Raw genomic sequence first — 25,605 nt, forward strand, 5'->3', positions numbered from 1 at the left:
ATTCATTATCTATATGGATCACATTATGAAGGAAAATGGTATTAAACCTGATATCAAAATTGGAGGTGTTAATCTCAGCTCTTTATTTGATGCAGATGATGTTATACTTATAAATAAATCCTCTACAAGTCTGGAAGATTCCCTGACTAAATTGAATAACTGTTGTAAGAGATAAAGAAGAAGGTCAGAATAAGAAGACAAAGACAATGAAAATAGGCAGATTCATTGCAAATATCAACTGCATTGTGAATGGAGAACCTATAGAACAAGTAAAACATTTCAGCTACTTAGGTATGATTTTTAATGAAGATGGTAAATTAAATATGGAAATAGACAACAGAATCAACAAAGCTGGCATGGTAGGAAGTCAACTGAATAAATTTACATGGAATAAGAGAGAAATTAGTCAAAACACTAAATTAGCTGTATACAAGACAGTGTTCAAACCAGTTTTAAGTTATGGATCTGAGAGCATGGTTAGAAGTAAAACACTTGACTAAAGACTAGAAACAGCAGATATGAAAGTCTTGAGAAAGATTAGAGGTGTGAACAAATGGCATCAATGGCAATATCATATTAAAAACAATTATATTAGGAAAGAACTTGACATTGTCAGCATCCAGGAATGCGTTAGCAGAGCTAATCTCAGGTGGTATGGTCACTTAAACAGAATGACCGAGGAAAGATTGGCAAAATAAGTAGTCTCTACCAGGTTGGCAGGAAAACGACCCAGAAGAACACCAAGATGTATGTGGATTGATACAGTACAAAGTGCCTTAGATGATAGAAATATAAGATCTGATAATGTTGGCGTCTTGACAGGTAACAGACTGTCAATTTGGGGGGAAATTATAGATAGGAAGTTAGTAATGATATTAATTTTTCATGTAGTACTATCATATCCTGTACATCCCTTAAGGGTATAAATTTGATGATGATACACTGCTGGCCTGGTTGGCCGAGCAGTCAGCATATCCAACTCTCCAGCCTAAAGGCTGCGAGTTCCAATCCCACCATGGGCATGGATGTTTGTGATTGTCTGTGAAAATACTAGTGATGGTGATGGTGGGAAGTAGATACTGCTTGTGTAGATGATGAGGGTGGTTGTGGTTCGCTATAGTTGGTGAACTGAGTGATGGCGACGGAGAGTTGTAGAGTAAGTGCCCTCCCTTGATGAGTCTTTGGACTTCTTGGAGGTGTCATGTAATAATAATAATAATAATAATAATTATTATTATTATATTATATATTATATAATAATAATTATTATTATTAGTAGTAGTATTAATGATAGTATTTGATCAACTGTTTTATTTCTAAAACAGACTACAGATCCATAAGACAAAATTACCGTATTTTCCGGTGCATAAGATGCACTTTTTTACCTTAAAAATTCATCTTAAAAATAGGGTGCATCTTATATAATGAAGGTAAAGATTGTTTCCCCTTTTCAAAGTCATACGCACTCCCTTTTATGTTCCAAAATCTTTGTAGGTGGTTAATGGTGCAATCAAATTGATGCATGACCTTCACGTGACTTCTAGCGCGTCATTGGCTAAGAACAGGGAGTCCCTATTCAAGTTTCATAATATCTTATCCGAGTAATCAGTTACCAATGTTTATCAGTATTGAGGTGACGTGTTGAGATATTTTGTGTTCAGTTTGATATTTCCCCATATATTTTAGTGATGTAAAAAAACAGGCGTCATTCATATACTTCAAGTTACAAATTGCAGGTTGTAAAATATGTGGAAGAACACGGGAATAGGGAAGCTGAAAGACATTTTGGACCTCCGCCTACAGAAAAAATGATTAGAACTTGGCGTAGTCAGAAGGAGATTTTGTACAATTTGTGTAATGAAAAGCGTGCAGAACGTGGAAAAATTGCGAAGTGGCCAGAACTAGAGACCGAAGTTTTGAAATGGGTGCAAGAAATTCAACAAAATGGCATTGCCATTTCAACAAAAATGATTCGTACACATGCAGTCAAAGTAGCCTGTGAGCATTGTTTTGGTTTAGGTAAAGCTTAGGTTTTTTCCAGAAAATTGTATTAATTTTATTGGGTGCGTCTTATACATCAGAAAATACGGTAGTTTCAACACTTCTAATATATATGTTAAAGATACCAAGCTATTTTAAACCTGGTGTTACTCCATTTCCCAAGTAAGCAAACAGACAAACAAGTCAAGTTTGTGCCTGCAAGTGTTGCAAGTCTAGCTGACCCTGCACGTAGTGCAAGACCAAGGCAACTCATGGTAAAAGTAGAATAAGCTCTGATCACTAATCTTAATATTTACCCTTAATGCAAAGCACATCTACTGGAGGAGATGTATGATGCTTTGTATTAAAGGCAAGGGGCCACTACCCAGACCGGTTTCGACCTTTATTGAGGTCTCATCAGTGGGAGCCAGGCTAGAAATATACCAAGATTTTAGTAATACAGAGCTTATAAGTATTTTATCAGAACAAGTTACCATAAGGTGTTTTAACCTTATTAAATAAAAATCTCAGGAGGAGATATAAATGTAGAGAGTATTTTACCTTGGGTATAATAAATGTTAAAGATACCAAGCTATTTTAAATCTGGTTTTACTACATTTCCCAAGTAAGCAAACAGACAAACAAGTCAAGTTTGCGCTTGCAAGTCTAGCTGATCCTGCACGCAAGACCAAGATCATGGTAAAAATAAAATAAGCTCTGATCACTAATCTTAATATTTACACTTAATGCAAAACACATCTCCTGTAGGAGATGTATGATGCTTTGTATTAAAGGCAATATATACAGGTACAGAGCTTATAAGTATTTTACCAGAACAAGTTACCATAAGGTGTTTTAACCTTATTAAATAAAAATCTCAGGAGGAGATATAAATGTAGAGAGACCTCAATAAAGGTCGAAACCTGTCTGGGTAGTGGTCCCTTGCCTTTAATACAAAGCATCATACATCTCCTACAGGAGATGTGTTTTGCATTAAGGGTAAATATTAAGATTAGTGATCAGAGCTTATTCTATTTTTACCATGAGTTGCCTTGGTCTTGCAATATGTGCAGGATCAGCTAGACTTGCAACACTTGCAAGTGCAAACTTGACTTGTTTGTCTGTTTGCTTACTTGGGAAATGGAGTAAAACCAGGTTTAAAATAGCTTGGTATCTTTGACATGGATTATACCCAAGGTAAAATACTCTCTACACTTCTAATATAGTTGCTTCAATGTTTTGACAAATTTCTCTTCAATCTTATTGCATGTGCATTGATTCAGTTGACTTATTGCATTGCTTATTCTGCTGTATAATTTTGTATTTTATTTGCCACAGCTGATAAAACTGTTTAAATAGATGAAATGTTTTGCTTGTTCTATAGTTTACTCCCATCCAGGATGCATTTTACGTTTTCAAAGTTTATGCTTAGTCTTATGTTACAGTCTTAATCCTATAATTATAAATTATAGAATAATTCATTACAAATCCAGTACAAGGTATTGGATTTCTTAAGGCTTCAGATTCATCAATTCAGTTAAAGATTTCTGCAAACTTATACTAGATTTCTTAAAGAATATAACCTCATCTAATAATCCTTATACTAAAGAAGGCTAATGTTATATAATGTAAACATTATCACAGAAATAAATCTCTTGTCAGAAGCCTTCAAAAATTTTTTTTGAAATAATAAAATTGAATATGAAATAAAAGAGAGGGGAACTTAAGTGAAGACCAATTTGGATTTATGAAAAAATCTGTAAAGATTTTTTTTTTTCCTTCCTGAATTCAAACTGGTCTTCAATCATTACCTTAAAACAAATCATAGTAAAGCAAAGGTACAAAAGGACATACAGAATGCTTTTGCCTTAAGACAAATCAGAAAAAATCAAAGTGAATGTAAGTATGAAAGGACAAATGTATTGCTTTTGTAGATTGGGAGAAAGCATTTGACCAAGTAGATCAAGAAAAAATTATTTATAAGTATGGAAAGAGCTAACACAGACTGGAGAGCTCGTAAGGTTATGTGACTTGTACTCAGGACAAACAGCTAGAATTGAAAGAAATGAGAATTATGAAACTGCTAAAATAAAAAGGAGTAGGTAGGGATGCATCCCCTTTAACTTACATATTGAAGAAGCTATAAATAATGTAAAAGTGAAATAGTGTCTAATAATTCATAAATGACCATATGACCATTCCCTGGATTAGATATTCAGATGATATTGCGGTGATTACTGATCCATGAAAAAGCAAGCAAATTAAAACATGTTTTGCACTTTATGAAGAGAATTTTTAAAAAATATAAAATATATGATGACGTTTTATAAAAATATAAAATTAATGGATATTTATAAATATCGTGATTATATATATATATGATCATGATCTCCAAGGTTAGGTTCTTGTCTTCAAAGGCTTTTGTTTTTCTTTGAATAATATTTGCATATTTCAGTCTAAAATTCATCTATGAAACTTGCTTGACTTTCATTCTTTTTAAAATTTTTTTATATATTTTATGTTCCAATATGAAATTCATTTTTATCTTGCTCAAAACTAAACAGTGATTGATTTTTACGTCAAATCTTTTGCACCAGAATGTCCTGAATCACCATGAAGATAACACTATCAATAATCACATAATCAATGGCTTATTTATGTCTTCTCCATGTGAATTTGAGCACATCTTTATGTTAGAACACAGTGTTAGTAATGACAAATCCACATTATGAACAAAATTCCAGCAGGTACTTACCATTATTATTGGTTTCACTCTTTTCCCCAGATTTTCCTAACATTTCCATATTTTTGTGTTTCATTTCCTACTCTCTCCTACAAGTACCAACTTTTCCTTTTTGCCATCTGCCTTCTCTAATGACAAAAAATTCCTTTCTTAATAGAACTTTTTAGTGAATACAGCACAAATAAATCTCACTGTTAAATTCCCCATTCTGATATTTACCCACATCACTCTACCATTTAAGATTATTTTTGTGTTTAGTGTTTTATACTACATCTACTCCTTCCTTTTCCTAATTATTATTGCCCAAACAAAACATTTTGTATTTGTTATTTAGATTTTAATAAATAACATAAAATTTTAATTTCATGATTTATGGTTCCATCTTGAATTCTACTGATGTTGAGACATGTTGCTTTAAAATTTCTATGTTTGGTCTCCAGAACAGGATTTTCATCATCATCATCAAATTCCTGCCATGTACCCTCAAGGGGTGTACAGGATATGACAGTACTACATGAAAAAATTACATCATTACTAACTTCCTATCTACAATTTTCCTCCAAATCTGTTACTTGTCAAGACTCCAACATTATCAAATCTTATATTTATATCGTCTAAGGCACTTTGTACCGTATCAATCCACCTATATCTTGGTCTTCCTCTGGGTCGATAATGCCCCATTGACACCATATAACTGAAGCGTATTGAATAGCTTCTCTCTTGGCACCTTGTCATATGCCTTTTCCAAATCGACAAAACTTAAATACAGATCTTTGTTATATTCCCATGCTTTCCTGACTATTTGTCGTAAAATGAAGATCTGATCCTGACAGCCTCTATTTGGCCTGAATCCAGCTTGTTCTTCACCAAGCTTTTCTTCCACAATTCTTCTCAACCGTTTCTCAAGTATACTTGCATAGATCTTGCCAGGAACACTCAGTAGGGAAATACCTCTGTAATTCTCACATTCAGTTTTATTTCCATTTTTATATATGGGTACTATGAGAGCTCTACTCCAATCATCGGGAATTCGTCCCTCTGTCCAGGCTTTCTGAACTATGCAGTGCAGCCACTGTAAGACTTTTATACCGCCATACTTCAGCATTTCTGATCGAATATCATCTACTCCTGCTGCCTTTCCACATTTCAAGCCTTTGATGGCTTTTTCTACTTCAAGTATGGATATGTATTCCTGACTGCATGCCTGGTCAGTGTTTTTTATCACTGTGCTGTCATCACTGCTTGTTTCATTTAGCAGTTTTTCAAAGTAATTACTCCATACTTCAAGGATATCTTTTTCTCCTGTTTTCATGTCACCTTTATTATCTTTAACTCCTTTTACAGCACTCTTTCCTCCATTCCTAAGCTTCTTCAAAAACCTCCAGAATATTTTGCCACCTTCTTGATATTTATTTTCTATATTCTTGCTAAAGTCCTCCCATGACTTTTGTTTAGCTAGTTTTACACACTGTTTAGCTTTCTTACATTTTTAATTAGAAGCAACACACGTATAAACCACAGTGAAAATTATTTAATTGTAAATATTTCATCCCAAGTATCTTAGGACATCATCAGTACAGTATTTAAACAAAAATTAGGAATAACATACAGTTAGGGCACATGATTACAATAGAATCTCATGAAAATGTGCATAACGTTCTAAAGTAGTAAAAAAAAAAAAAAAAAAAAAAAAAAAAACGTTAATTATTTAACACAGTTTTGTATGATAATTTCCCATACTTTAGGAATAGTAAGAACGTCGTTGCGGTTTAGGTTTGGTCTGTGTAGTAGGGCTTCAGAACTTTCTTTGTATAAACGTTCATGTTTAAATAAAGATCTATGTAAAAGTTTAGCCTTTTCCCAATGGATCCTATGGTTTGGATTTTCAATTCCGTGTTGAGAGAGGCCAGATTTCTGCGGTTTAAGAAGACGAATGTGGTCTTGATGTTCCGAGATGCGTTTCTGAACAGACTTACCTGTCTGTCCAAAGTAAGATAATTTGCATGAGCATGGAATCTCATAAACACCAGGTAACATCAAGGGTGAGAATTTGTCCTTAGGAGAAGGTAATAAGTTGTAAATTTGGTTGATAGGTTTGTAAGTAGTGGCAAAATTGTATTTCTTCATAATTTTAGAAAGACGTTCTGAGATGCCTTTAACGTAAGGTATGGGAATCCTATGCACTTCTTCCTGTCTGGTTTGATGTATGCAGAAGTGACTGATGATTTTTTGAGTTGTTTTGGGATTATATCCATTTAGAATGGCTGTATTTTTGATTACTTCTAATTCCTGGTTTAAAGATTCTTCAGAGGAGCAGAATTGTTCAAGTTTGTTATTGCATCAGGTTACTTCACCTGGAAAGGTCAAATTTACAAGCAAGAGGAAGGAACAGCAATGGGATCTCCTTTATCACCAAACCTAGCAAATTTGTTTCTAGAACACCTTGAGGAAAAAATATTCACTTTTGAACCCAAACCAAAAATTTGGTTAAGATATGTCAATGATGTATTTGCAGTATGGAATCATCCCGAACCTGAATTACAACTGTTTCTAGATAAAATTAACCTTCTTCATCATCGCATCAACTTTACTTTAGAAAAATAATCTCCACAGGGTATCTCTTTTTTGGATTTACACATCAAAAGAAAAGCAGACGGTTCCATTGCCACTTCCGTCTTTCGCAAGCCTACATTCTCAGGTCGCTACATTCACAATTCTTCTGCTCATCATCCATCTCAGAAATCTGGCATTATTAAATCACTAGTTTCCAGAGCACACAAATTCTGCTCCTCTGAAGAATCTTTAAACCAGGAATTAGAAGTTATCAAAAATACAGCCATCCAAAATGGATATAATCCTAATTCCTCAGCTAGCTCCATTTCTTTGCCATTCAGGCTTCTTATGTTGATAGTACCGATCTTTAACTCTGGTGATGTTGAGTTGGGGTTTGTTTTCAGATTTGTTCCAGTAGCTGACTTTTCGCTGTTCGCCCTAGTTCCCTGGCGAAAACAACGGGGGTCTTGTTTAACTGGGCGACGCCCCAGCCGGCATGAAATTTTGTCATGTTGTACCATCATTTCAGTGTGCAAAAATATAACACCAATATACAGGGTGTTCGGGATAAATTTGACATATTTATAATTAATTATATTTTTCCGTAAGTTACATGTATTAACACACACTTCTCTTCATTTAAAAGTTTGGACCCTTCTTCATTCATATACAAGATGTCAGAAAGGATGGATAGCTGGAACCCACCTGAATCATGGAAGAGAATAACTTGTATCATGATGATTCGTGCCCGCCATCAAAATAAGGATATTACGACTGCTGCCCAATGCTCCCTGAATACAGTAAAAACAATCAGGCATGAACTAGAGACTTGCAATGGTGACTACGAGGATGTAGCAAGAAGAAAGATCCCTAGCAGACGATCTGATTGCGTTCGTACAGCAGAATTCCTCGCAAATCTGCAGGAACAGGTGTTGAAGAACCCTGGCATTGGAATTCGGGCTTTGTTCATGGAGTTGCTAACTGTAGTCAAGCCCTGGATAACAAGGGTAGCCAATGGTAGGCCGTATGTATGGCAGCAGGATTCGGCCCCTTGCTACACCTCTGGGAAAAGTCAAAAATGGTTGTCTGAAAATTTCTACGACTTCACCAGTCCAAATGTTTGGCCTCCAAACTCCCCAGACCTTAACCCCATGGATTATTTTGTATGGGGCGCAGTTGAAAAAGACACCAATCGCACTTCCAGTAATACAAAGTTAATGGATAAAATTAAAACAGTTTTTGCGGCCCTTCCCAGGGAGACTGTAGCATCAGCTTGTTCGAGGTTCCGAAGCAGAATTGAAGCTGTGATCGATGCTAATGGTGGTTATTTTGAGTAAATCTTGTTGATAGTATTGTAATTAACTCTGCCTGTAATGTTTTTTTGTCAATTCATTAAATTTAATAGATACAAAGAAGATTTTCTTTTTCCTTACGAAACTGTCAAATTTATCCCGAACACCCTGTATATATATGTATATATATATATATATATATATATATGTGTGTGTGTGACTGCGATATTCCTTATTTCGGGCAGACAGACAAATCTGTCGAAATGCGTATGGAAGAACACATGAGAGACATTACTTACAAGAGACAGCGAGCAAGTGCATTATCAAGTCATATCCTCTTCTCGGCTAATCCTGATGATGATAACCAAAGTCACAAAGTCTGCTGGGAAAAATCTACAAACATCTTCCGTTGCAGTGACGAAATAGAGAGAAAAATTGTGGAATCGAGAGAAATCATCTTCAATCCTGTTCATCTAAATAACAACTTAAGCTACAACCTCCCGGATAGTCATTCAGCTGTAATCATGTACTGGCGTTCACGTGATGCAGCAAGCACGCACTCTCCCAACAATGCAACAAATGAAAGAACAGCTTCAAATACAACTACAACGTTTTAATGCTAATTATGTATAAAGACTGTCTATGTTGTTCATAGTCTTTTAACCCTCAATGTTTAGTGTTTTTTCTTTTATAATGTCACCTGAAGAAGGCTGTTACAGGCCGAAACTAGTAGTGTGTTTATATTAAAACCTTTTTAATTAAATCTCGGTTCTAGTCATTCAATTTTTTTCATAAAACTATGTATGTTAACCGAGTCAATGATCATTCTGTCATCTATAACCTTCATGACGAGGCTTCTATTATCAGTAATAAAAGAAACTTCAACAAGACACTAAAGAGGATTGGACTAAACATTAACAGGTTGGTCTTCTTAAAACGTTGCAAATTCCATGCTATCTTTCCTAAATTTATATGCTTTAAAGAAAACATAACAACTGAACGTGCGAAGAGAATCTATCATAAAGCTAAATTAGACCTACTGTCTGAAAGAATATCGGATACTAAACGCACTCTCGCTGTTCTTTTCAATAAAAAAAGAACCATAGCTGAAATACTGGAAGAATCTCTAGATAATGAAAGTTGGAATACCTTTAATACATACTGTGAATCTCAAGCAGCCAGAATACAATATAATAACAAAGTAAATCTTATAAGAAAATTTGAAACGTTAAAGAGATTACAAAATAATAGGAACTCAAAACCACACATCAATATTGACAAAGTCGTTATCAACAAATCCTCCTATATACTTTCAGATATAGAACAAAGCATCCTTAGTAAAGGTCTAAACTTCATTCCTTCCCCAAAATTAATACCAAAGGAAACACTACTTACAAAAATAGAAAGAGCTGCTTCTTTTCTCCCTCCACAAGATGCAAACCTTCTACGTATTGAATCAATCTTTATTATCAATAACGCAAAACCACCTGCAGACAACATTACTTCAATTGAACGCAAAGCTATTAAAAGTTTAAAAAACAACAGAGATATAATCATCCTCCCTGTAGATAAAGGAAATGCAACAGCCATCATGAACTCCGAAGATTACAAGAATAAAATTATTGAATTACTACATAATGATACCTACTCAATACTTGAGAGAGATCCAACTCGTGAACTTCAAAATCGTACAAACAACTTATTAAAAACAACAACTGAATTATCCCGAAACGTCCGTTTATCTCTACGCTCTCTCCATCCGTTAATTCCTCGCATATATGGTGTTCCTAAAATCCATAAAGAGAACACCCCATTACGCCCAATTGAAGAAGGTATCGATTCTCCTACATACAATCTTTCAAAATACCTTGCCAAATACCTCAAAAGTTTTTCAGGGAAATCACCTTCCTTTATCAAGAACACTACAGAATTTGTTACATACATCAAGGATATTACAGTTGATGAAAATGACATCATGGCAAGCTTGGACATAACTTCTTTGTTCACTAATGTCCCAACAGATGAAGTCCTAACATTACTAAAGGACAAGTTATCCAAAAAAATGTTAGCCTTGCTTACACATTGCATCAGCTCCGGTTACTTCAAATTTCAAGATAACATATATACAAACAAAATCATGGACTGGCTATGGGTAATCCTTTATCTCCTGTTCTTGCAAATATTTACTTAGAAGATTTTGAAACCAAGGCTATCTCTTCCTTTATTTTAACACCTAAAGTTTGGAAACGTTATGTGGATGATGTCTTCATTGTTTGGAGCCATGGACATGAATCCCTTATGGTTTTCCTCGAACATCTCAATAGCCGACATCAAAGTATTAAGTTTACTGCTGAGCTTGAAACGGATAATTCCTTGCCTTTTCTTGATGTCAAACTGACTCGCTCTTCTGCTGGTAAACTAAAAATATCGATATATAGAAAACCCACACATACCAACAGATATCTGCACAGTCAATCCCATCATTTCCCTCCTCATAAGCTTGGAATAATTTCCACCTTGGGACATAGAGCCCGTTCTCTTCTTGATGATCCAAATGAGCTGCTTACAGAAATAAACCATCTGAAAACTTCTTTCGAAGTTAATGGATATTCCAAGAAAATCATTAACAAATTCCTTCTTAATCCTCCCAGACATCACTCAGAAGAAACAAATAGATTCAAAAGCAATATATCTATTCCTTACATAAGTACTGTTTCACATAAATTAGCAAAAGTTCTAAAAAAATACAATATCAGAACCTTGTTCACTCCACTTCCAAAGATCCGTTCCTTAATTAGCCACCCAAAACCTTGTCATCATCAACTCAAATACCCTGGCGTATATAAAATATTATGTGACTGCGATATTCCTTATTTCGGGCAGACAGACAAATCTGTCGAAATGCGTATGGAAGAACACATGAGAGACATTACTTACAAGAGACAGCGAGCAAGTGCATTATCAAGTCATATCCTCTTCTCGGCTAATCCTGATGATGATAACCAAAGTCACAAAGTCTGCTGGGAAAAATCTACAAACATCTTCCGTTGCAGTGACGAAATAGAGAGAAAAATTGTGGAATCGAGAGAAATCATCTTCAATCCTGTTCATCTAAATAACAACTTAAGCTACAACCTCCCGGATAGTCATTCAGCTGTAATCATGTACTGGCGTTCACGTGATGCAGCAAGCACGCACTCTCCCAACAATGCAACAAATGAAAGAACAGCTTCAAATACAACTACAACGTTTTAATGCTAATTATGTATAAAGACTGTCTATGTTGTTCATAGTCTTTTAACCCTCAATGTTTAGTGTTTTTTCTTTTATAATGTCACCTGAAGAAGGCTGTTACAGGCCGAAACTAGTAGTGTGTTTATATTAAAACCTTTTTAATTAAATCTCGGTTCTAGTCATTCAATTTTTTTCATAAAACTATGTATGTTAACCGAGTCAATGATCATTCTGTCATATATATATATATATATATATAAATTAAACAATAATGGTCTCAGATGAGCTCTTGTGGTACTGATTCAAATCCATTCTTTTGAGATATCACTACATGACATACAGAACTCACTGTATGGCATGTAGTGATATCTCAACTACTGGTTCTACTGGTCAACCATTCCAGTATCTGGAGTATCAACAGGCTATCCTTCCCTCTTTCAAGTTCAACAAATGTTTGTCATGTATATATTCTATCAAATGCCTTGGCAAAATCTAGAAAAAAAAATACAGTATAAGCATCTTCTGCACCTGTTACTGCTGCCAATCTGTTGTAAAGCGTAATAACCAGGTTATTAAAACAAGATCACTCTTTAACAAATGCATGTTGATCTCATAAAGATTTGTATTAAAATATTTAATTTAGCAAAGGTTAAGCTATATATTTGTAAGGACTGTAGAAAGTTTTTTTTTCTAACTTGCCAAGAAATTATATTCTTGTTTAATCCTTTATCAAGTGTTAAACAAACAAAATCTGAGCACGATGTATCTTCACGACTAGGTTACTTTTGCTTATAGAGGATAATGACTTCACATTCACTGCCTAATCAGGATTCCTAGTGGGATTTGAGTTCAGATGTATAAATAAAGCACAGATACTATCCAATTCAACCATCAATGTTCAGGAGATTATTTTGTGTGCTAATTTATTTAAACCTCATATTTGAGAAAATAAGTATTACTTTAGGTACACTATTTTTTAAAATTTTGATTGCTCCACAAATATTTAATAAATCATTCGAATTTCTACTTAATCTTATTCATTTATAACATATTAAAAACTACAGTAGCTAAATTTTAAAATTTAATATCATTTTAAAAACCCAAAGTTTCCTGTTTTTTGCTTTCTCTAGGATTCAATTATGAATTGCACATTAATTTTACAAGATATAACAGAACATACCTTGAACAATAGAAACAGGAGAAGGACTTCTGGGCCTACAAAAAAAAAAAAAAAAAAAAAAAAAAAAAAAAAAAAAAAAAAAAAAATCGAATTGATAAAGATACCTTTCTCATAATTTCATAATGTTAAACCTACAATTCATTCATTCAAAGCTCATGTGTAATATCCAATTGTCTATCTGTCAGTACATATATCTGAATGTACATTACCTCAAATAAAACAGGTCTTGTGTTTGAGGCTATATCCATTCAGTTATCAATACAGCAAATTCTAACCTGAATGCAAGAGAAATGCAAAGGTTTCATTTGCTTACAAATTAAATTATCACCTAAGTGATAATCCATTAAACAAATTTATTATGATTACTCTTTTTGTTATCATCATCAGGGACCTCAAGGAAGTCATGGTCTCAAACAAGGAAGCTATATATCATGCAAAACAGCTATCATACTGTCTCTTAAATTCATTCACACTAAATGCACTCACCACTTCAATAGGCAAACTGTTACACCCACTCAATCACTGCTATGTAAAAGAAAAGCATAGCTCTTACTTTCTTCACCACGCATGCAAACTTAACCTCCATGGATGCTCCCCCTTTATCCCCAATTTCCACATAATGAAAAACTTCATCAATGAATTTACTAAAATAAAGAGCCAAAAGGCTTCAGTTCAGTAATGAAAAAATTATAAAAAATCAAGTGGATATTAGATCCAGCATTATTTCAAAGTCGAATGTAGAAACTATGAATTTTGTAAAAATAAGTTGACCAGAGAGCTTATGGAAATGCACCGCCAGCATTTACAAGTTGCCATAGCGGGGACCATTTTAGAAAACATGCACGCTGTCCAGGCATCCATATATTCGCTTTCTAATTTGGTCCATTTTTTTAAAGGTTTCACTAGCCTGACAGCTGTTTCGAACTGGTTGGTTCTCGTCAGAGTCCAGGCAGAAACCTTAAGAGAGCAACAACTCTATTTTAATACTAAGGAACCTGAAACATCGGAGTATTTTTCGTAAGCAAACTCTCGGTCGTGCATATGTGAACTGTAAATACTTTTACAGTTCACATACTCTCAATTTGTTCTCATAATCTACATTCCATAATGTGAATATCATATTTGTAACTCTTGTGCAGAGAACAGTAACTCTTCTCTGCACCCTTTCCATGGCTTCTTTATCTCCTCAGAACACAAGAGACTAAACTTGCACACTGAAGTCCAGGTGCAGTCAATCAAGGCCTTGTAAAGAAGTAAAACGATTTCCTTATCCTTATATGTGTCAATCTTCATTTCAGCATCATAATTATCCTCTGAGTTGTATTTGCAATTTTTGCTATGTGACCTTTAAATTTCAACTTCCTAGCCTCACCAATATAATATGCTATTGGAAATCTCATTATGACAAAGTGTACAACTTTATTAATGGTGAATTGACAGCCATTACCATTTCTCCACAGATCCAGCCCATTCAAATGATTCTGTAAATGCAGTATCTGCAGTATTCCTGATTACCGAACATCACCTTTTAGGTCCTTCCCAATATCATTTATGTATAGATTAACAATAATGGTCAAGGATTGATCTCTTGGGTACACCACACCAGAGATCAATCCTTGGACCATTATTGATCTCTGGGGTAAACCACTCCTCACTTTACATGTGGCAGATTCACACTCCACTTACCAAAGTAACAGTATCATAGATATCCATTTCCTTTATCCAACTCAGCTGTAACATTATTATAAAATATGAACAAACTGCTCAGACACAAACTCTCTTTTAAGTAAACCAATGATGCAAAGTACAGATGTCTATATGCAAGATCTTACAAACTTCTCTAAAATCTTCATGAATAATGTAATGCAAATACAAAGATTCGCTTAGTTCCCTGACAAAAACAAAATTATATAACAAATATCACTCTAGACACTGATAAGTCGCTAGTTAGACACTCAGCTCAAGAAAAACCCATTCCTGTAGGATCAATCCTGAGTTGAAACTTATAATCAGTTAAGAGCCTAACAATGTTTCAAGCTAAAGAATCTTTCAGCATACATGGTGATATCCCTTCTGTCTCTATTGTTGAATTCTTATTCAGGATATGCAACAGCTCTAGAAACTCCTCATGCATCTCTATTTCTTTATCCAATGTAGTGGTGGCATACTGCATACACCAGATTGATAAATCTCAGTGAAGTGATAACTCAATTTAAACAATACTATCTTCAGTCAGTAAAGCTGTTCTACAACACTCATTCCTTCTTTTGGTTGCAGCATAATGATAAAATTATTTTGGGTTGCCTATAACCTGCAGAGCCAGTTTCTTTTCATACTCTGACTGTGCTTTCCATAGAATATTTGTAAGCATTCTGACCTGCATTTATATATTTCATAACTCTTACCATCCTTATTCTCAGGATATTCCTTCCATATCATTACATCTTATAGATCCCTTGTTTAATAAGGTTGTACATTTCACTCCTACTGTATTTGATCTTCGAACTCTAGGGACATATTCAGATACTTCATCATTTAAACATCTTTTTTTCAAAGTTTCTCATATACACTACTGATACTTCCCATTCAGTAACTGATACCATGGAAATGAAGATGATATTCTCCTGAGTGTGTCAAAATATATAGCTTTATAATTCAGCATACAAACCTTTCCTAATTGGAACATCCAATATAATTAGTAACTTCCCAGGTTAGTACAGCATGATCACTCACAAATGGGAGCAAAATGAGTTAACTAAGCACTATTCTGATGCTATGATCAAATCTCACATTCACTGATTTTTATTCAATTGAATGAATACATTTTTATTCATTCTTATCATGAGTTTTCTCTGCTGCCCAATCAACAATTAGATAAATTTAGATCACTCATAATGATTACTCACTTAGTACCTTTCAAGGCAATTTGGTGATGCAGTTTGTCATCTTAGCAAATGACTTGCCCCCAATCTATAGCAACATCCCACCATATGTTCCATCCTACACCCTCTGTCCAAAAAGAAACCGAACTTTTGATAGAAAATAAAACACAGGCCAATTATAATTATTCAAATCATTTATTTCAATCAATATATCTCCCTCAGCTTCGATACAACATTTGGCATGGTCAATTAATTCGTTAAATGAGTTTTTTATATCAGTTTTTGGGATAATTTTGAGGGTCGTGATTACTGCTGCTTGAACATTTTCAATGGTGTCGTATTGCTTTCCTTTCATCGGCAAATGAAGTCGGGGGAAGAGAAAGAAGTCACAGGATGCTAAATCAGGTGAATACGGTGAGTGATCCAACACACACACTTGGTTTTTGCTCAAAAACTGTGTCACAATGTTCGAATGATAAGATGGTGCATTATCGTGCAAAAGTGACCAGCTGCCTGCATCACAATATTCATGCCGTGTGTGACGAATTCCCACTATCAATCGCTTCAAAACTTCTAGATAAAACCCACCATTGCCCGTTTGGCCAGGCGGAACGAATTCTTTGTGGATAATGCCCTTGGAATCGTAGAAACACATCAGCATTGTCTTTACTTTATACTTCTCCAAGCGACTTTTTTTTTGGATGCCCCTCTTCTGGTGGTCTCCACTCATCACTCTGGCGCTTTATTTCGGGCTAATACTCAAAACACCACATTTCGTCACCAGTAATGATCATTTCAAGGAAGTTTAAGTCCTTACAAGCGGTTTTAATGAGATCCTTGCAGTGTTCAATTCGACACATTTTTTGGTCGTCGGTCAACTTGTGGGGAACAAATCACGAATTCAACTCTTGGTCAAAATGTTGTCCACAGTTGATTTTTGGAATCACTAATTCATCTTCAATCAATTGCATGGACAATTTCGGGTTTTCTTTGATGAAATCACGCACTTTTTGGATGTTAGTTTTGCTCAGTCCAGTTTTTGGACGTCCTGGCCCCCTCAAGCATCTCACAACCATTTGAAATCACTTAAACCACTTGTAAACTTGAGTATGGGATAAACATTCATCACCGTATGCTTTTTGAAGCATTTGATGCATTTCAGTAAAACGTTTACCAAGTTTAACAAAAAGTCCGCAGCCCTCTGTTTGAAACTCATTTTCCGACCGTTCGTCAAAATACACTCTCAGTCTTGGCACTATAACTCAGCTTCTAAGGAAACAAATGTCATAAACAGTTGACACAACACTGAAGGTTGCCGCTTTCGACAACAAAAAGATACAACGGGTGGCGCCACTAGTTACTTCTATTTTAGAAAAGTTCGGTTTCTTTTTGGACAGAGGGTGAATAAGCTTCTGTTTCACATCATATAGTCTCCAATTTACTGTTGCATTATTACTATTATTGCTTTCACAAGTTTCTACTTTAACTGGACTCAAGTCATTTGATATCATAATCAAATTATATGCAAGTTCTCAGAGTAGAAACTCTCCTACCTACTAAAATTATACTGGGCTCCATTTACACTTGATTTCAATCACTGCATCTCACCTGAGAGCTAAGTTACACTAATGCCAACAATTTTAGGCCACAATATATTCACCAAGGCATTGGAATTTTTTTTCCCACTTGGTTAGACTATAATAAATTTAGTTTAATCCTTTATCCAAGTATAAGCAAACAAAGTTTGCACCTGTATCTTCAGGACTGAGGCAACTTGTGGTAAAGGTGGACCAAGCTGTCATCACTACTTGTCTTAGTATCTCCGATAATACAAAACACATCTCCTTGCACACATGTATAATGTTATGTATTAAGGGAAGGGCCACTAAAGTGAGGTGTTTCACTTTATTATTAAATTACTCTGGATTTAGAGAAAGATGTTGGAAGTTTTTTTTTTTTTTATGACCTCTCCATTGCTTCCACCTTATTATCACCACCTCTGGGTCTAGTTCCCACTGACAAGACCTCAATAAAGGTTGAAACCGGTCTGGGTAGTGACCCTTCTCTTAATGCATAGCATTATACAGGTCTGCAAGGAGATGTGCTTTGCATTATGGGAGATACTAAGACAAGAAGTGATGAGAGCTTGGTCCACCTTTACCACGAGTTGCCTCAGTCCTGAAGATACTTAAGCAAACTTTGTTTGCTTACACTTGGATAAAGGACTAAACTAAATTTATTATTATTCACCAAGGCAGCTAACTAAAACCCCTTTGTTCATGATATTTCTGGCATTTGTATATAGACATAGCAAGTTACCTCCTGAATTTTTCATATACTCACATCTGTAGTCTGCTTGGCTAGTTAGGCAGCTTTCTCTTTTCCAATTTTTCTCTCTCACACACACATATATATTTCATCATCATCAGTCATCATAACAGACACTTAAGTGCCCATGACCTTCCAACTATTCTTGGACTTTGCAACCATAACTCGAGGTAAGGTGGTTAGCCCTATGCCTCCCTGTAGATACAGTCTGTAGATGCGTATTCATGGGGCCATTTTGCCTGTTCTGGGGGACAAAGAACCTGAGTTTTTGGAGAGGACAGAGGTGGTGGTGATGGGCTCATCTCCAGCCTCTACATTAGCCTTCGCTTTTAATGTCATTCTATTGTTATGTCAGATTTTTGGTGACATTTTTAAACAACACCTTATATCTACACAAAAAAACAACAATATATTAAAATACAAACTTTCAAACTATCAAAATAATAATAAAATATAATAAATAAATAAAATAACTATACAAAAAATTACCTATCTTACAGGAGCTTGAAATAAATCATCCTCACTCAATATTCAAGTCCTCTGACTTAATTTCACTGACAATATTAGTGTTTTATTTGAAATCAACAAAATAAAACAATAAGTCACTTTAAGACATAGGTGGCAATTTGGCTTTCTTTCATCCCTTTTTACTTTTTAGGAGGATCATAAAATGTCTATGTAGCTATTAGACCTATTCTCAGCATCCTTTTGTTTGTTTATCCACTTGAAAATTACTCCCAGACTCTAGCTGGATAGATTTTAAACAAATCTGGTTTATGCAGTCCTTACCAAAATGTCAAGCTTGTTTCTACCAGACCATTTGAAATAAAAGGAACAAAAAAGGGCAAAATGATGAGACTATATTGCAATAACTGTGCATTAATTGGATGGAAACAATAATTTTTTAAATTACTGTTTCAATAGACTATTTTGAAGGATGCAAACTTAGAGAAACAAAAGTGCACATTTATAGTACATATGAAACGACCAAAACAGGTTGAGTTTCATATGTACTTACAAAAATGTAAATTTGTCACAGATATGTTCATTCTCATGAATACAATGGAAATATCAATCATCAAAAATTTAGCCAACCAAATTGTATTCTTATTGGTTAAACCAAAATAAAAAATGATGGTACAACATGACAAAATTTCATGCCGGCTGGGGCATCGCCCAGTTAAACAGGGCCCCCGTTGTTTTCGCCAGGGAACCAGGGCGAACAGCGAAAACTCAGCTATTGAAACAAATCTGAAAACACACCCTAACTCAACATCACCAGAGTTAAAGATCGGTACTATCAATATAAGAAGCCTGAATGGCAAAGAAATGGAACTAGCTGAGGAATTAGATAAGTACCAGATCGACATAATAGGGGTAACTGAAACAAAAAAGACAAAAACTGGTGAGATCTTTCTGAGCCATAAATGCAAAATGTTATATTCAGGCAATGACAATCAAGGAAAAGAAGGAGTAGCCATAGTATTCAACACAAAATACGAGGTTAATCTTCTTGAATGGCAGTCAGTCTCAAGTAGAGTAATGTAGGCAAATATGAGAATGGGGAACTGGACAATGAGACTTATTTGTGCCTATGGTCCCACAGAAGGTTCTACTAAGGTAGAAGTGGAGGAATTTTTTGAGGCTTTAGAAAAAGCAACTGACACAATGAAAAAGGAAAAGTTTGTCCTTGTTGGGGAGCTAAATAGCAGAGTAGGAAATGATTGTGAGACATACAAAATTATTTTCGTAAATTTTGGAGAAAAGAGCAAAACTAATAATAATGGCAAATATCTGTTGGATTTCTGCTCAGGACATGGACTGGTTATTACTAACACCATGTTTCAACATAAAAATGTGCACAAATTCACATGGAGAGAAGAGGCAAGGAATAAGAAAAGTCTCATTGACTATGTTATTGACCAGAGTGTACAGAGGATTTGAAATTGGAAGTGATCACTATTTAGTCTTGAGCAGGATAAAATTGAATTTCATATTGAAAAGAATAACATGTAAGAAAATTTTAAGGCGAATAAAAGTTGAGCAGCTCTCAGATGTGAACTGTAGACTAAAATACACAAAGATTATTGAAGATAAAATGAAAGAGTTTGAGAACAGGAACCAAACCTGGAGATTCAGTGGCAAGCCTTGAAGAAGACCCTGACTGATTCAGCTAGAGAGGCATGTAGTGAGGTTGTCTGCAAGGATAAAAAAATCAGAACTCCCTGGTGGACACAGGAAGTTAAAGAGGCAGTGAAGGAAAAGAAGAAAGTATAACAAAAGTTCCTGGCAAATAAGTCAGCTTGTATTCTTAGAGAATACAGAGACAAATGCAAGAATGCTAAACATTGTGTAAAACTAGCTAAACAAAAGTCATGGGAAGACTTTGGCAAGAATATAGAAAATAAATATCAAGAATGTAGCAAACTATTCTGGAGGTTGTTGAATAAGCTTAGAAATGGGGGAAAGGGTGCTGTAAAAGGAGTCAGAGATGATAAAGGTGACATGAAAACGGGAGAAAAAGATATCCTTGAAGTATGCAGTAATTACTTTGAAAAACTGCTAAATGAAACAAGCAGTGATGGCAGCACAGTGGTAAAAAACACTGACCAGGCATGCAGGCAGAAATACATATCCATACTTGAATTAGAAAAAGCCATCAAAGGCTTGAAATGTGGAAACGCAGCAGGAGTAGATGATATTCGACCAGAAATGCTGAAGTATGGTGGTATAAGTGTTACAGTGGCTGCACTGCATAATTCAGAAAGCCTGGACAGAGAGATGAATTCCCGATGATTGGAGTAGAGCTCTCATAGCAATCATACATAAAAAGGGAAATAAAACTGAATGTGAGAATTACAGAGGTATTTCCCTACTCTACTGAATGTTCAAGATCTATGCAAGTATACTTGAGAAACGGTTGAGAAGAATTGTGGAAGAAAAGCTTGGTGAAGAACAAGCTGGATTCAGGCCAAATAGAGCTGTCAAGATCAGATCTTCGCTTTACGACAAATAGTTGAGAAAGCATGGGAATATAACAAAGATCTGTATTTAAGTTTTGTCGATTTGGAAAAGGCATATGACAAGGTGCCAGGAGAGAGAGAGAAGCTATTCAATATGCTACAGTTATATGGTGTCAATGGGGCATTATATCAAACAATATTTAGTCTTTATTTGTGTTGTAAGTCAGCAGTTAGAATTGAAGGAAGTACAGGAAGATGGTTTAATGTTAAATCTGGTGTGAGACAAGGATGTACATTATCCCCCCTGTTATTCATTATCTATATGGATCACATTATGAAGGAAAGTTTTATTAAACATGATATCAAAATTGGAGATGTTAATGTCAGCTCTTTGCTTTATGCGGAAGATGTTATACTTCTAAATAAATCCGTTACAAGTCTGCAAGATTCTCTGACTAAATTGAATATCTGTTGTAATAGATATGGTATGAAGGTCAGTACTAAAAAGACAAAGACAATGAAAATAGGCAGAATCATTGAAAATATCAACTGTGTTGTGAATGGAGAACCTGTGGAACAAGTAAAACATTTCAGCTACTTAGGCACGATTTTTAGTGAAGATGGTAAATTAAATATAGAAATCGACAACAGAATCAGCAAAGCTGGTATGGTGGGAAGTCAATTGAATAAATTAATATGGAATAAGAGAGAAATTAGTCGGAACACTAAATTAGCTGTATACAAGACAGTGTTCAAACCAGTTTTAACTTATGGATCTGAGAGCTCGGTCAGAAGTAAAACACTTGACCAAAGACTAGAGACTGCAGATATGAAAGTCCTGAGAAAGATTACAGGCATGAACAGATGGCATCAATGACAATATTATATTAAAAACGAAGATATTAGGAAAGAACTTACATTGTCAGTATCCAGGGATGTGTTATCAGAGCTAATCTCAGGTGGTGTGGTCAGTTAAACAGAATGGGTGAAGAAAGAATAGCAAAACAAGTGTTCTCTGCTAGTTTGGCAGCAAAACGACCCAGAGGAAGACCAAGATATAGGTGGATTGATACAGTACAAAGTGCCATAGAAGATAGAAATATAAGATCTGATAATGTTGGAGTCTTGACAAGTAACAGACTGATTTGGAGGAAAATTGTAGATAAGAAGTTAGTAATGATGTAATTTTTTTCATGTAGTACTATCATATCCTGTACACCCCTTGAGGGTACATGGCAGGAATTTGATGATGATGATGATGATGATGAAAAATTTAGCTCTCCTGAGGATCCATTTCCCCCCCCCCCTCCGTTCCAGTTGTTTATCAGGTTCTTTTTATTGCATAACTTATTATGGTCAAACTGGGAAATTATGCAAACATTTGTCTAGAAGAACACAAAAAATACATCCAGTGCCATAATTATGGTCAGTTCAGACAAAATACTTTGGATACCTAACACAAAAAAAAACTACTGTGACACTGCAACAAATATAAACTTGGAAGATTGTTCTTAGAATCAGAGCAGCAGATTTATTAAACTAGCCTACTCTTAACAAATACAGATATATTAAATTGCCAAAGATTTGAGAACTTTTAATTCTTAGACCTCATGCCAACAGCACCAACAGGGGGTACTCCCTCATAAGACTTATGGCTTTTAGTCTAATTTCTTCAGCTTATTGTTTTGAGTTCTTTTGTGTGCATGTACTTACACACTTTTGAGATTGTATCCTCGACAATGTGTCTGTTAGAGAGATGAAATACAGAATCTAATAAACTTATACTTTATGGTTATTATTATAATTATTACATGACACCTCCAGGGAGTCCAAAGACTCATCAAGGGAGGACACCTACTCTACAACTCTGTCCCCACCACTAATGAACCACAACTGCACCAACGCCAGCTACCGCTCACCACCACTACTAGTATTTTCACAGACAATCACAAAGATCCATGCCCAAAGCGGGATTCGAACCTGCAGCCTTTTGGCTGAAGAGCAGATATGCTAACCACTAGGCCAACCAGGCCTGCAATTCTTTCAGATCACCTGTTCCTATGTGAAACAATAAATCTTAAATTTATAATGAGTTTAAATCGGCAACTAATATCAACAGATATGATCACCTGCATAACTTTTTAATGCAACACACACACACATTTTTTGTTTTTACTCTTAAACTGTGTTAAACCGAAATCATGTTGTGTAAAACAAATATTTCTAGTATTTTTTGGGCATAAAGAAAAGAAATTAGGGTGTTGGCTAAATCAGGGGTTAGGTGTATTTTATAATTCAAAGTGTACACCTCCAACTGTTTTCTGATATATTCATTTCTAATCCTATATACCCTTTCAGAAATAAAATTTCTGAGTTTAGCAACTCAGAAATTTCATTTCTAATGTATCCCTACAGATGTCTCTGTAGTGTTAACAGTAGAAATATGTATAAAAACTTACATTGTTGGAAACCATTATCCTCTGTCCAAATTACTAGCCTATCTAGATCACCCTGAATGATCTCTGCATCACCTTCATAAGCAAACAACTGAATATTTCTCCTCAAATTGTTCCCAGTATCACTGATGTACAAACTGAATAACTCAAGTGCAGAATCCTGTGGTACACCACTGCTTGCTTTCTCTTTGACTCAACTCCACCATTTCTGATGTCTGTCCATCAGCCAACCTCATATCCATGTCATCAAGCTTCATGTCCTTACCCATTTGCTTCAATATATGTAATGAGGTTCCACATGCTATCTTGTGAAATGTCTTTGCAAAGTCTAGAAATATCATGGAGTACCATTTCCCTTATCCAACTTTTTTTTTAATTTATTTTATTTTATTTTATAATATCATTACCATTCTTGTTGGAGGCTTAATGGATTTTTTACAACACTCAAAAAGAATTAAAATAGAATTTAATACTTCCTATATTTCGTCCTAGTCACTAGGACATCTACGGGGATTACAAAAACAATTAATGTAACATATACACAAATAACAAACAATACTAAGCCCAACCACGTGGGTGACACTAAAGTCCTATCTAGGTAGAGCGCCCTCTAAGGGCAGTAGTAGGTGGCCTGGAATGTAAGGTGGGAACTCTGGTGACGAGTGTTTCCCAAATCTTCGGAAGCTTAATGCAACCATATTTATTGAGATTTGGTTGGTTTTTGAGAGCTGCTGCTGCACCTAAGAAAAGTCTCTCTTTCTTGAATTTGCTGTGGTGGAGCATGGTGGTTTTCTTCCATGATATCCTGTGGGTGGTGTCCAAAACATGGTCAGCCAAGCCTGAATGGCCATAGTTGTGTTTGAAGATGTAATCTTCAAACACAACTATGGCCATTGAAGATGTAATCTTCAAACACAACTATGGCCATTCAGGCTTGGCTGACCATGTTTTGGACACCACCCACAGGGTATCATGGAAGAAAACCACCATGCTCCACCACAGCAAATTCAAGAAAGAGAGACTTTTCTTAGAAGCAGCAGCAGCTCTCAAAAACCAACCAAATCTCAATAAATATGGTTGCATTAAGCTTCCGAAGATTTGGGAAACACTCGTCACCAGAGTTCCCACCTTACATTCCAGGCCACCTACTACTGCCCTTAGAGGGCGCTCTACCTAGATAGGACTTTAGTGTCACCCACATGGTTGGGCTTAGTATTATTTGTTATTTGTGTATATGTTACATTAATTGTTTTTGTAATCCCCGTAGATGTCCTAGTGACTAGGACGAAATATAGGAAGTATTAAATTCTATTTTAATTCTTTTTGAGTGTTGTAAAAAATCCATTAAGCCTCCAACATGATGTCCTCACAGCACTTAAGCCTCTACACACGTATCATTACCATTCATTAAAGGCCACAAGGCTCATAGCAAATAAATGCAGTGTGTGTGGATTGGGATCAAGAGCAAAGTAATCTGTTTTTGTTGTTTTTGAAAAAGCTGGAAGTTGTAGTTTTTGGAGAATATATTATTGGGAAGGTTATTCAACAGAACTGAGGAAGATGGAATGAAAGAAGAGTAGCATATCCAGTTTAGTAAGTCAGCAGTTCAACTATAAAGGGATACTGGACAACTGTAGCTCAGATTCAGCAGAAATGGAGGGCATGATGTATAGAGGTCAGTTCTGCTGAACAGCACTGAAGGATATATCTGTAGAAGAGACAGAATGCTGAAACTGACCATTGTTACAATTTTTCAACTGTTCAGAAGTGGGCAGTTAAACTAAACTGACCACTTCTGAACACCTGAAACCTCTGTAAAAGTTCTTCATGCTGTTCAGAAGTGGTCAGTTTAGTATTCCAACATTGGGCAGATTTGGAATTTGTACAGATGATAATGAGCATAAAAATAAATAAATAAATAAAAATGCCAAGTTTTTAAAAAGTCACAAATGCTAGAAATATAGTCGCAGATATTCTGAAAACTTTATTTCAGA

General features: G+C 35.2%; 1 protein-coding gene across 7 annotated transcripts in view; it reads right to left on the reverse strand.

The window, feature by feature from the left end:
* Positions 1 to 25,605, reverse strand: part of Spt20 (transcription factor Spt20 homolog) — a 444,696-nt gene that overhangs the window by 110,373 nt on the left and 308,718 nt on the right. For all 7 annotated transcript variants that reach the window (XM_090405995.1, XM_090405992.1, XM_090405994.1 and 4 more), the window contains exon 18: positions 12,983 to 13,017. In XM_090405995.1, the coding sequence (XP_090262121.1) occupies positions 12,983 to 13,017 (35 nt within the window). The remainder of the gene's footprint in view (positions 1 to 12,982; positions 13,018 to 25,605) is intronic.

The sequence above is a fragment of the Typopeltis vanoorti genome, chromosome 16, assembly GCF_054136105.1.
Source record: "Typopeltis vanoorti isolate ZY-2024b chromosome 16, IOZ_Tvanoo_1.0, whole genome shotgun sequence".
Classification (NCBI taxonomy): Eukaryota; Metazoa; Arthropoda; class Arachnida; order Uropygi; family Thelyphonidae; genus Typopeltis; species Typopeltis vanoorti.